The sequence below is a fragment of the Lytechinus variegatus genome, chromosome 10 (genome assembly GCF_018143015.1).
Source record: "Lytechinus variegatus isolate NC3 chromosome 10, Lvar_3.0, whole genome shotgun sequence".
NCBI classification, from domain to species: Eukaryota; Metazoa; Echinodermata; class Echinoidea; order Temnopleuroida; family Toxopneustidae; genus Lytechinus; species Lytechinus variegatus.
Window position 1 is genome coordinate 31,467,997 of NC_054749.1, and position 12,985 is coordinate 31,480,981.

At 33.1% G+C, this 12,985-nt stretch overlaps 1 protein-coding gene across 3 annotated transcripts in view; it reads left to right on the plus strand.

Moving 5' to 3' along the window:
• The window catches only part of LOC121422898 (neurogenic locus notch homolog protein 2-like), a 54,633-nt gene that overhangs the window by 16,513 nt on the left and 25,135 nt on the right, over positions 1-12,985 (plus strand). For 2 of the 3 annotated variants that reach the window (XM_041618136.1, XM_041618137.1), the window contains exons 12-29: positions 486-599; positions 907-1,020; positions 1,754-1,867; positions 2,517-2,627; positions 3,058-3,171; positions 4,135-4,248; positions 4,756-4,869; positions 7,448-7,561; positions 7,965-8,078; positions 8,375-8,488; positions 8,793-8,906; positions 9,601-9,714; positions 10,000-10,113; positions 10,430-10,543; positions 11,094-11,207; positions 11,446-11,559; positions 11,903-12,016; positions 12,684-12,797. In XM_041618136.1, coding sequence (XP_041474070.1) covers positions 486-599; positions 907-1,020; positions 1,754-1,867; positions 2,517-2,627; positions 3,058-3,171; positions 4,135-4,248; positions 4,756-4,869; positions 7,448-7,561; positions 7,965-8,078; positions 8,375-8,488; positions 8,793-8,906; positions 9,601-9,714; positions 10,000-10,113; positions 10,430-10,543; positions 11,094-11,207; positions 11,446-11,559; positions 11,903-12,016; positions 12,684-12,797 — 2,049 coding nt within the window. The remainder of the gene's footprint in view (positions 1-485; positions 600-906; positions 1,021-1,753; positions 1,868-2,516; positions 2,628-3,057; positions 3,172-4,134; positions 4,249-4,755; positions 4,870-7,447; positions 7,562-7,964; positions 8,079-8,374; positions 8,489-8,792; positions 8,907-9,600; positions 9,715-9,999; positions 10,114-10,429; positions 10,544-11,093; positions 11,208-11,445; positions 11,560-11,902; positions 12,017-12,683; positions 12,798-12,985) is intronic. The other variant, XM_041618138.1, reaches the window with a different exon arrangement.

The window sequence follows — 12,985 nt, forward strand, 5'->3', positions numbered from 1 at the left end:
ATAGGTATTTATGTAGCGCCATCTATCTAGAAATATTATATTCATTATTACCCCGGCTTTAGCTCGAGCTGCCTTTCAGCGCTCATGCATTCAAGGAATTAATCCTGCCGGGTTCCCATTCACATCACATGGGTAGAGTGCAGCAAATGTGGATAAATTTCTTGCAGAAGGAAATTACGCCATGCCTGGGATTCGAACCAACGACCCTCAGTTTCAAAGTTAGGAGACTATTCCACTGGGCAAAAACGGTCCACACTGGTATGAAATAAAAAGAAACTTAATTCAATTTCATGAAATGACATGGAATGGAAGAAAAATAATGATATCTAATAGAAGGGAATGTAATGAAATAAAACGAAATTAGATCAACAAAATGATGCAAAAATTAATTAGATTGAAGAAATAATTCAGACGAGTATTCTTACTCCGTGATAATAAAATAAATTTACTGATATCTCACTATTGAACGTCATTTTTTCCATCAGATGTGGACGAATGTGAAAGCAGTCCCTGTGTGAATGCTATTGGATGTACCAACGGTCGGAATTTATATACCTGTACGTGTCGTAATGGATGGACCGGAACAAACTGCGATGTTGGTGGGTATTTTTAATAATGTTCCAGATGACATTGATTGATTTGAGTAATAGTAATGTAATTGGAATGCTGCTTCTGAATTTGATTTCAATGAAGAACTTTTTGGTGAGGGGATTCATGGTGTGTTTTGCAAACATTCGATTTATCTTCACGAGACATGTTTTATTGTCTAACGTTTATACTGAGATAAGAACCTGAAACTACTACAAACGATGAAGGATTGATATCGATTATAAAATGATATAATATAGGCGATTTCCTCTTTATAATTCATTGTGTCTTTTTGTCCTGTTTTTGCCTTTGATTCAGACATCAACGAATGTATCAGCAACCCGTGCAACAATAGTGGTCTATGCATCAATGGAGATAACATGTATACTTGTGATTGTCAAAACGGCTTCGAGGGAGTTCATTGTGAAATAGGTATGAATTACATAAATGTAGCCTAAAACATAAAACGTTTGCTAGATGATTTACTCGTCTAAACGATGTTAGCGAGGCTTAGTTTAAAAAAATGCCACCAGCGTGTTCTGGACCTATTATCTTTGTTTGTAGTTTATAATGAAGTGGATATAATTGCAATAGTATTATAAGCTAATAGCTCCAAATCATTTTCAATGGAATGGTTTCGCATCGCCTATGCAAATATATTTGGATCGATCGACAACGTATCTTGGAGAATCTATTTCCAACATCAGCGATTACCAATGGAGTCTCCAAGAACAAGAAAACTTCAGTAAGGTAAGAAATTACTATCAATTTCATTAGAGAACTAATTCTGTACTACTAACCCAGGGAACAAGGCAAGTGATTTTGAAATGATTCCAAATTGTGAATAAGCTTTATATGGGTGATATATATTTCTTCGCTCAATTATAAATGATGTTATAATAAACTCTGCTACTTTATCGTAAACATATTGCACGAAAGGCCTTTTGTAAAAGAAATTAATGGAAATGACAAACATGCGAAAAGCCGTTTACCTAACACATATCGGACAGGAGAGTTAACTTGTGGGACCTTTAATTTGGTTTCGATGAATTTCCCGTATCAGATATGACTAGTAAACATGGGCAAAACAAAAATCATGTATGCCAAGCTGATTGTTATTTACTTTGAGATGACTATTTTTCATTCTAACAATTATTGATTGCAGAGATTGATGAATGTTTAAGTCGGCCATGTCAGAATAACGGAGAATGCACAGATCAGATCAATGGGTATACATGTAACTGTTTACTTGGATTTGAAGGACCACAATGTCAATTCGGTATATAATCTTCTTTCTTTTACAAGCTTTTCAAAGATTTGAACTCTATCTTATAATTTTTTTTTCTGCAATTTGTACATTCATATATTTTCCTATTGAAAAACATTACATTATTGGTTTTCCCGCTTGATTTATTCAATATTAATGGCAATTTATTTCTGTGTCATATGTTTTGCAATTTAGAAATTTTGTTTACACTACGTATTCAAAAATACGATTAGTAACATATATACATGAAAATGATATGCCACTACAAAGCTATAAGGATAATAAATCACTTTAAACGGTGAGCGCTGAAAAGTAGACGTACAGAAAATCAGAAAACAATTTTTTTCTTTGATATTATTGTATGAAATGTAAACATACAGAAAATCAGAAAACAAAACTATGTTCATTGATATGAGGGTCTATGCTATTATTTAAAAATAATTCAGGTTCCATGACTTAAGATCCGTTCAGTTTTACAAAGATTAGCACTAGCAGTATGTTACATCATAGAAACAACAAAAGAATAACACGAACAAGACCACGTGGTATTACACAATGTATAATTGATTTCTTAAAAATAACCATTTAAACAACTTGAAATGTGTGTTTCCTTTTATATTTTTAATTGTTAATTCCAAACACTATTCCTTGCTTCTAACAGAGATCGACGAATGCGCAAGTAACCCTTGCTTCTTTGGTGATTGTATTGATATGATTGCCCGCTATTCATGTGTCTGTGCGGTCGGCTACACTGGAATAACATGTAGAGAGAGTAAGTTCGAACATTTTCTGACAAATGTTCATGAAGATTGAGAGCTTGTCAAATTTTATAAAACCTTGTGTTATTTGAGATGAGATTTCTTCTCGACTAAATCAAGAAAAGTAGACAATCTCCTTGTTAAACGTTCTCCTACTCCGTTGCTATGTGCCTTTTAATTAAGCCAGAGTTTGCTGCGAAGGTTTTGGTCTTACAATATGTTTTGACAAAACATGAAGCTGCACAGTTCTGTAAAGAATACAAAACATTTTGTCATTTAAGGAAACAATGCAGTCTAGAAATTAGCCGATTGTCCGAATTTCGTTTGATCTAAAAATTTCAATACAGGATAATCGACATTACTTTTTTTTTAATTATTTTAAAGAATGAAATGAGTTGATGATTAATTATTGATATTCCATTGTCATTGTTATTTTCACCTCAGATGTTAATGAATGTGATAGCAACCCCTGTCTCAACGGAGGGAGCTGTGACGATCTGCTGGCGGCGTATCAGTGCGCATGTGCGTCAGGATGGACTGGTGATACATGCCAGCAAAGTGAGTAGACAGCTAACTATTCATTTGTACAAGAGGTTGTCCATCATGAAGCGCTTTATTGTAATAGCTTCAGACCGTTGCACTCGTGATGATGGTAGATTGAGTTCTTATTTAGTTATAAAGAACACGGTGTCATAAAAAAAGGAAAAACATGCTTAAACAGTATACTTTTAGAATGGCTACTTTTCAAAATTGAAAAACCATAGTACAGACCAAAAGTTGAAGGGTAGAAGTGAATTGTTTCAAATGTTAATTAACAAATGAGGATGATAAAGTTTTAAATGTATTATGCTGGATTCAATTTTTTCATTTTCAATTTCTATTTTTATTTATTTATTTATTTATTCTCGAATATTTATACAGAGTGGCCTGATCAGCATTAAAAGACATATAATTTACGAAAAACATAGTAACAGGACATTATGAGATACAGAAAAAGGGAATAAATACAAGGTAAAAATACGAAAATGTGTTACGAGTTACAGATGGCAAGATACATGATATAAATATGCAAAATATTAACATTAAAAGCTGGTCTACCTCAGGGCTCTGTGATTATATATATATATAAGCATTTAAAAAGATGAAAGATTGTTAAAACACAAGGCAATGTATTACACAGTATTAATAAATTTAATTTTGGAATTAAAAAAAACAAGCAGAAGACATATTGCATCATTTGATAATTTTATCACTTATATACATCAAGATAAAAAAGATAAAAACAAAACAAATAAAACACAAAACGTATTAATGTCTAGATAATAAGTGGGAATAACAGAAAGACAAGAGTGTATTGTATAATGATTTGTATAATGATTTTCCCTCTCCCGAAATAGAGAGAGAGAGAGATGAAGTGGAAGAGATTGATACGTGTGCAGTTTCATTTCCATTGGAAGTGATGTAAATCAAAAGTGTTAATTACCTTTATATAACATTCTCTTTGTGTCATCTTGTTCGCAGACATCAATGAATGTGAAAGCTCACCGTGTCAAAATGGTGGAAACTGTGCGGATTCGGTCAATGGTTACATCTGCTCTTGTATGGCAGGCTACACGGGAACATTCTGCCAAACAGGTATAGTGCACTTTCCCCGTCATAATCATGTGTTTCTAAGTTCTGTCTAAATATTCTCAGGGACGGTGCTGCAGAGGCAGGGGCAATCATCATAATCATTTTTTCAAGTATTAGTAGTAAAAGACAGAATTAGGAAGGAAGTGTGAGAAACAATGCGAAAAAGCACAGTTATAATGATAATAATAATAATAATATCACTTTTCAAATTGCAAAGGACAAAGTTAGAAAGGAATCGAATGAAGAGGGAGATTTTTTGAAAAAAATTATGACATTCTGGTGTAATAACCCAGACCCCGATTTTTTTTGTGAATCGAGTTTCTAGGTTCATGTATACCCATATTGTCACTGGAAGGCGAATTAAAATGATTCAAAGTCCACCAGAAGAAAAAAAATAAAATCAGTTCAGGTGCTTCATACCAGTGACACATTTCATGAATTATTTAAGAAAGCTAATTATTCATTGTTTTTTAATTCAAGAACTTTTTTTTCTGTATTTCTTTACAACAGAAATCAACGAATGTGACTCGACTCCTTGCCAGAATGGTGCACAGTGCACGAATTTGATAAATGCTTATTCTTGCATTTGCACCTTCGGGTATACGGGTGCCCAGTGCCAGACAGGTAGATTGGCATTCAGTTGCATGCATGCATCTATTAAAAGATAATCATGATCATTAGTATCGTCATCCATACACGTAGTCAGAAATACATGTACATTCAAAATACCATTCCAATCATCGTATTGTTCACGCTACATATATAGCCTTGGTAGATCCGAAGTTGTTTGTTTGCTGTGTTTCACTCTCTTAGTAGAAGTAAAGTTAAATCAAATTTTAGTTCATCAAAGACATGTAGCCTAGCTTTCATTATGAATAGAAGCAAATATTTTCGCCATGTTTACTCTGCTTGTATATTTATCATTTATTTCATGTGTAAAAGTAGAATAGGCGTAGTATATGCATATCTTCTGCTTATTAGATTTTTGTTTTATAATTCATTATAGAGAAGAAAACATTTGTATTATCAGCAAATTTTCTCACTTTTGCTAAATCAAACACCCCTTATTACTTCGCCATTTTCTTGAAAACATTTTGCAGAATAAAGTATAGTTGCATGTATTTTGTTCCAGTGATAGTTATCATGATCTTATTATTGTTTTCTTCACGCTTTAACTTTGTTTTCCTTGAATGCACGTTTTTGTTGCAATATCTTCTTTCAATGTGATTTGCAGTAAATATGTCGGGCTTTCTTTTGTCGTTTGGGTTGACAACATTGAGGTGAGTTTATCGGAATAAATCCAGGGGCCTGTTGCATAAAACTTTTGCCATAAAGAAACTCTGGGAAATAAACAAAATTATGCCTTTGAAAATTACACTTTAACTCTGGCAAAAGTTTTATACAACGGTCCCAAGGGGTGTTTCATAAATCTATTTGCAATGTTACGCACGACTCTATAAAGAACTGATGTATGGTACGCGAAATGACATGTTCATCTGCTAAAATACACTGTACATTAATAGTCTCTACAACATCAACTTAAAATAAGTTTTCAATATTCTCAAAAATCTCAATACGGTAACTTTCATTAAAAAATGCAATCAAAATCTTTGATTCTTGTCAATACTCTTTTGGTACCGACTTTGGCGTGTTCTATGGTATACGTCTGTAAAATCACACCTGACTTGACATTTACAGACTGCATCATAAAACTTCCCAACTTGTTTTTTCAAGGATAAGTGATGTTTTTGTTTACTGTTATTACACTTTATATTAGGGACGCACCATTAGATACCCAGGGGGTGGAGGTTTGGGTCGTTGCAACAAAAAAAATCCTTCTTTTTGGAATTTTTTTTCTCACTCCATTGAGACAATTTTTTTTTTGGTACATTTCAGATGATTTGTCAGTGGACCATTTTTTTTACTCCGATGACAGTCGATTTTATAAATGGCTCATATACCAAGTCAAGCGTTAAAATAAAATTCCAGCCTCCCCCCCCTGGATATCTAATGGTGCGTCCCCTATGATATGTTACAACCACGTTTTAGAGTGGATGCAATAAAATAAACTTCAAACAATCCATTTAACATGTGTGTCTCTGAGTTATTTCTATTTTTTTTAGCTTTATATTACCATCTAGTTATAGCTAGATTACCGAATCCAGTTCACATTCTATCATTTCTCATGTAAGGTATTTGGTGTGCTTTGAATGTTTTATGGGTGATATGATTTTGACTTGAGGACATATTCTGAATGTTATTCTTTTTCCAAATTTAACAGGACATTTAGTTTCTTACATTTACTTCAATCGTAATCATATACTTTATTCTATGATTTAGTCTTTATTTTTTCCATCATGTATACTATATAAATTTTATGATGATATGCTTGCTGTTTTGTGAAGCTGTTTAGTGCTATATTTCTACGATTTTTTTTAATTCGCTATTTCGCTTAGATTCTATGTTGCTTACTTAGACTACATTGTAAAGCGTTTTATATATTTATCATAGTCTGTTTATCACTACATTTATTTTGTTCAAAATCCAATTTCATTAACTATATTATACCTTGATGCAATAGAAGTTCTTGCGATCTTTCTAATCATATTGCTTTACTCTTATTGTCTGCCTTTTAGAGCTATCGGTCACATGATCAATTTTGGACAGTATACGATACGGACATTTTAAATTTCATACCAAATTATTGTTTGAAAGAGAATATTGCAATGAAAAGAAATACACCAATGTTTACTAATCATGCTAATACTCCCTAAAGAATCGATTGTTGTTCGGTAGGCATAAAAAGTGTAAGGCAGTTTTTGAAATATGAATGATTGCCTTTGTAAAGATTGACTTAAACAAGTCAAGGCCCCAGTGCATTAAAAACGTACTATTATTCTTTCCAAATTCGAACACCACCATTTTAGATGGTTTAAGAGCACGTCATGGAAAAGTTGACTTCCACGCAAGTTTTTTTTATGCAACTAGATCCAAGGTAGGTAGGTAACGGTCTCGGTTCCTTATAAATAATTTTGAGTCAGTATATAGTGAAAGTTATTTCAATCTAAGCAAAGTCATGCATTCGCATGTAGGCAGGTTTTGTTCATAAAGCATCCAACTTCGGACATCGACATTACAGCTATGTGTTGTATTATTATCACTGTTTTTTTAATATTGTTTCAATCATCATAACCTATTGCAGATATCAATGAGTGTGGCAGTAGTCCATGTCAAAACAGTGGGAACTGCATTGACCAAGTCAATGGATATCTGTGTAACTGTCTGGATGGTTTCACTGGAACACATTGCGAAACGAGTAAGTTATTCAGTTTTGGTCGATTCAGTAATTGATAATGATAATGAGTTTTATCATAAAATGGCTGCAAATGTATTCCTCAATCTAAAGACTAAAGTCTGATAGTGATGGCAATATAATGATTATCACATTATTATGATTATTGTTGCTATTATTATTGTCTTTTAAATATATTACTATATTATCACCATCATCGTCATCATCACTGCTACCTCTACTACTACTACTACTACTACTTATACCACTGCGGCTATTACTACTACTACTATACTACTACTACTTCTACTACTACCACTTTTACTTTTTCTTCTACTACTACTACTGCTACCGCTGCTGCTACTTCTACTACAACTACAAACACCAATTTTTATTGGTAATCAACATCTTTCCTCTTCTCCTCCAGACATTTTGGAATGTGCCAGTAACCCTTGTCAGAATGGTGCGTCGTGCGTGGATAGAGTGAATGGCTATCAATGTAACTGTGCCAATGGTTGGGTTGGAACACGCTGTGAAACTAGTAAGTATCAATATTATGTAACAACTACGAAAATAGTCACACATGGATGTGTAATTAAACACGAACATTTGGTTGACCGTCATAGAATAGAGAACATATTTTGAGGTCGAGAGATATAATTGTAAAAAGTCTGTCTTCGACAATGTATTGTAAAAAATCTGTATCTTTAATCTATGTTTTGCTATTTTGATATTCGTAATGACGAATGGAAATTATAAACCTTGTATTCGGTTCATTTATATTAATCATAATTACATGTAAATATTTTTTCTCATTTTCTTTTTGCGTGTGTGTAGACTTCAATGAATGCGCCAGCAACCCTTGTCTTAATGGAGCGTCTTGTGTGGATGGTCTGAATCAGTTCACATGTACATGCCCTGGTGGTTGGACCGGAACAACCTGTGATATAGGTAACGTTGATTTTTTAACAAGAGCTCGTCCCTCAATTCCTTTCTGTGCCCGAAGTATTCCAGTGCTAGTGATCTTTTTTATTTAAGACTCCCATGATTGTTTTTTTTACATATGAATGTCTTCTAAGCAGGCAAATCAATGTATACCTAACAAGTAATACATATATATAATATATATATATTACTTGTTAGGGATACATTCAAAACATTGACATAATTTTGTCATATTGTTATCGTGATAAAAGCTTTATCACTTTAGTAATTCTCAAGCAATTCCAATTCCTGATTTCTCTTATTTTTTCAGATATTGATGAGTGCAACAGTTCACCATGTCGCAATGGTGCTCAGTGTCAAAACTTATTAAATCGCTATCAGTGTGTATGTGCTTCTGGATGGCAATCTACCAATTGTGACGTTGGTAAGCAATCAATTAATGAAACAATGAAATTTATCTCAAATTTTATTCCAGACATGTTGATATTTACAATTCAATTGTTAAAATTAATTTTTCCAACATGTAGGGGGGGGGGGTTATTACCTAAAAAAGTACAGAAGTAAAAAGAAATGTGTATTGATAAGTCCTGGATAAAGGGATTTTTTTAATGTGATCGCAAAAAGACAGTGATAATATCAGTGATAATATAGCCGATGGAAAACAAGTTTACTAACTTACTTGACTTAAAATCATATTGGTCAGCTGCTTGAAGATATTTCAAAACAGATACTCATTATTTATTCGATTCATTCTTTTTTTAAGGGGGTGCAATTTATCTTAAGTGGACTTATAATTCGACATATGTGACCTTGATTTGAATTCTTACTTTGGGGGCATCTTGGCCTGACATATTTGCTGTTTTCTTTTAATTCATAATAATTATACTTCATACACTCAAATTCAACCTAAGACAGATTATCTTTAATTGACTTTACATATATGGTTTAAGTAAGAGTGACTAATTTTTAACTGATTAAGCTGTAGAATTTTGATCTCATTTCAGATTATGATGAGCTTACTTCAAACTCTTCGATTCAACTCATGTCAAGTTGACTTGGATTCGATTGACTTAAGACCTATAATCTTTTTTACTGATAACATTTTCGGTCTATTTCAGATTTTAATGAATGTGCTTCCAACCCTTGTCAAAACGCTGGTACCTGTATCAATCAACAAAACAGATATACATGTACATGCCAACCAGGATGGGACGGGACTAACTGCCAGCTAAGTAAGTAAACTCTCGAAGTGATGCCTCACAAAATAATTTAGTATGATTTTAAGTCATGCTTAAGTGTCAGTGGTATCGTATTTAAACACGTCTGTAGTTTCTAGTCAGCAGAATATATAAACTTTACCTATTCAAATAAGTTGACATTGTTTGAAAAAATCAAACATTTTTTGTTTAAAAAAAGTTCAAACATTTCAAGAATAAAACGATCTCTTTCATGGCTTTTGTTAAATGTGTTACAGAATGTTTTTCATATTTCCCATTCAAATTCAAATCGTTATGCAGATATCGATGAGTGTTTCAGTGGACCCTGTTTTAATGGAGCAACTTGTAACGATCTGATAAACGGATATGAGTGCGAATGTGCACCAGGGTGGAATGGCACTACGTGTGGAGACGGTAAGGATACTCATCTATCTTAAGGCTGTTTCAAATTTACGGCTGATATAAAAGTTTCAAATAATTTATTCTTCTAGTTTGCAGATAGATCATTATTGAATAATTACAGTTTATTTCATGAGCAATTAATTGATTCCTGGAAATGAAGTCGACTTGCAATTGACTTTTGTTTGGGGTAAAGTTATTATTCAAGATTATTTTCATTGAAGACATGAAATATTCACAAATTAAGATGCAACGGTATCAAGATAGCAAATAAAGTTAAGATTTTGAAACTCCTTCAATCTTACGTTTTAACGTTTTATTCCTGGCTTAGACATCGACGAATGTCTTTCGAACCCATGTCAAAACGGTGCACCATGCTCCAACCAAGAAAATAGATTTGTCTGCACCTGTCCCCCAGGGTATGATGGCGATATGTGTGAGAATGGTGAGTACAGTTTGGATGATCTTTATCGTTACAAATAATAATGTCACCGAGAGAGGGCGATTGTGTAACATAACAGTCGTCGAATGATCTCAGTTTGAATATTAGAATACGATTCCAATCATAGTAAGTCAAGTTAAGCTGAATTAAATTAAATACGTTCCATTGTCACACTGCTAGTGTTACTATTCTTCAAAGCGTCATCAGCTTAAAGTAATTAAATATATTTGCCATATGGAAGTGATATTTGTGTCACTCTTGCCATAAAACTTTGATCATAATTGATACTAATACAAATCCGAGAGACATTGACATAATTTCATCACTAAAAAAGACGCACAGTATGTTAAAATCTCCACTTCTCCCTACCTGCTTACATTTACTTGATAATTACTTTTGAAACATAAATATTTCCATTTGTAATTATTAAAATGCTGTGCTGTAACAAAACGTGTCTTGGATTTTTTAGTAACATAATAAAAACAATTTGCAAGGGGTTTCCAGTAATTATTCACTTGTGAATTTCTAAGTTTAATGTTACTTTTCAACTCAGATATCAACGAATGCAACAGTTCTCCCTGTGAGAATGGGGCTACATGTACAAACCTCATCGATGGATTCACTTGTGATTGTCGGAATGGTTACGGAGGAGTCAGATGTGAAATCGGTAAGTTTGAATAAATCAAATTTTTATTCAGTCATCTGTAAGTTATGTCTACTTGATTGCAGATAAAACTTTTTTTATACATTCTTTAGTTGAAATAATATTTAGATGTAATAAGCTCTATGCATTCCCCTGATGTGTTTTGACACGTTCAGACTGCTTGTTAACAAGATTGGCGATATGACTTGATGTCCTTTTGCTTTCTTTCTTGTTTATATCAAACTTTCATTTTTCATTGCAGAAATCAATGAGTGTGAAAGTGACCCATGTTTGAATGGAGCTGATTGTAATAATAACCTTGGTGCCTGGGAGTGTTTCTGCGCCCCTGGATTTACCGGAATCATGTGTCAATCAGGTAAGTATATCATTCCAGAATCTAGAACAAATAGACATTCATACGAGACCTTTTATATTAAGACATGAGAATATAATGATCAAAGTAACATTTACATCCATCTGGGAATTATTAAAAAGGTATAAAATGTGCAATTAAACATTTCTTATTTAAAAGTGAATTTATCTATACACTGTACATCTAAGTCAAATTTGCTATTAGATTTTTGAAAGTTTTGTTCCTGGATATATGGATGTAGAGATCGTATGTGTGTGCAGGTATTTACTGATACAGTGGATCACGTTTGTTTATAGTTTCCACGAATATTTTAAATTGAAATATTATTTTCCATTTTTTCATCCAGATATTGATGAGTGTGTGTCTTCTCCGTGCCAGAATAATGGAACTTGTCTCAATGAAAGGAACCACTACACATGTGAATGCATGGACGGCTACCAGGGCTATAACTGCGAAACAGGTAATAGATGAATTTCAAACATTATTTTATCATTATATTCAATGTCAGATTGTATATGTGTTCAATCCGAAATAACAAATGCAGTGCTTAGAAATATTCATATTAAAGCCCTTTATAAATATTGTCTATAAGATTTATTATCTTAACAATTATTTCATTTCAGATAAAATACCCATAAATCTGAAAAGCAACATATCTATCACTTAGTGTTGAAGTATGAGGTGAAGAGGGTTGAACGGATCATTGAATAATATGTAGTCTGTTACCATAGAGATCCTAGTAGATCCATGTTATCTCTATATTCTATTAACACTCTAATATTCAATTCAAGTAAATAATTAATGGACGACCTCATCTAGTGGAAATTTCATGCGTAAGTTGATTATCATCAATGACCCCAGAATTCTGAAAGAAGTGGGAAACCTGTGTTAGAGTAACATAAGTGGCCCAGAAAAAGACATTCTGCATCTCATTTCGACTACAGAGAATATGCCTTAATCAAAATGAGACGTTGTGTGGAATATACTGTGTATTATATAATGGTTGTTGGTTTCTCGATGGACAAGAGCCCGACGAATATTGCTCAAAATTCGAGGGAGTTACATATGAATTCATATGTCCAACTATATTGATAAAAGAGGTATAATGTTGATTTCTTTCTTCTCAGAAACCAACGAATGCTACAGCAACCCGTGTACCAATGGAGGAACCTGTACCAATCTCATTAATGAGTTTGAGTGTGCTTGTCTTTCTGGTTTTACTGGAGATCGATGCCAAATAGGTGAGTTGTCTTGATAGACCTTATCCCAATTTTCAGCCTGTGTTTAGCGATCACTGACTTATACTTTGATGACAATATAAACCTAAATATACTTTGTATGTCTTTCACATCACCATAAAAACCATCACAACTTTCTATTTTCGAGCATTTTTTGTTTATGCTTTTCCTTTCATTCGTAATTGTTGACA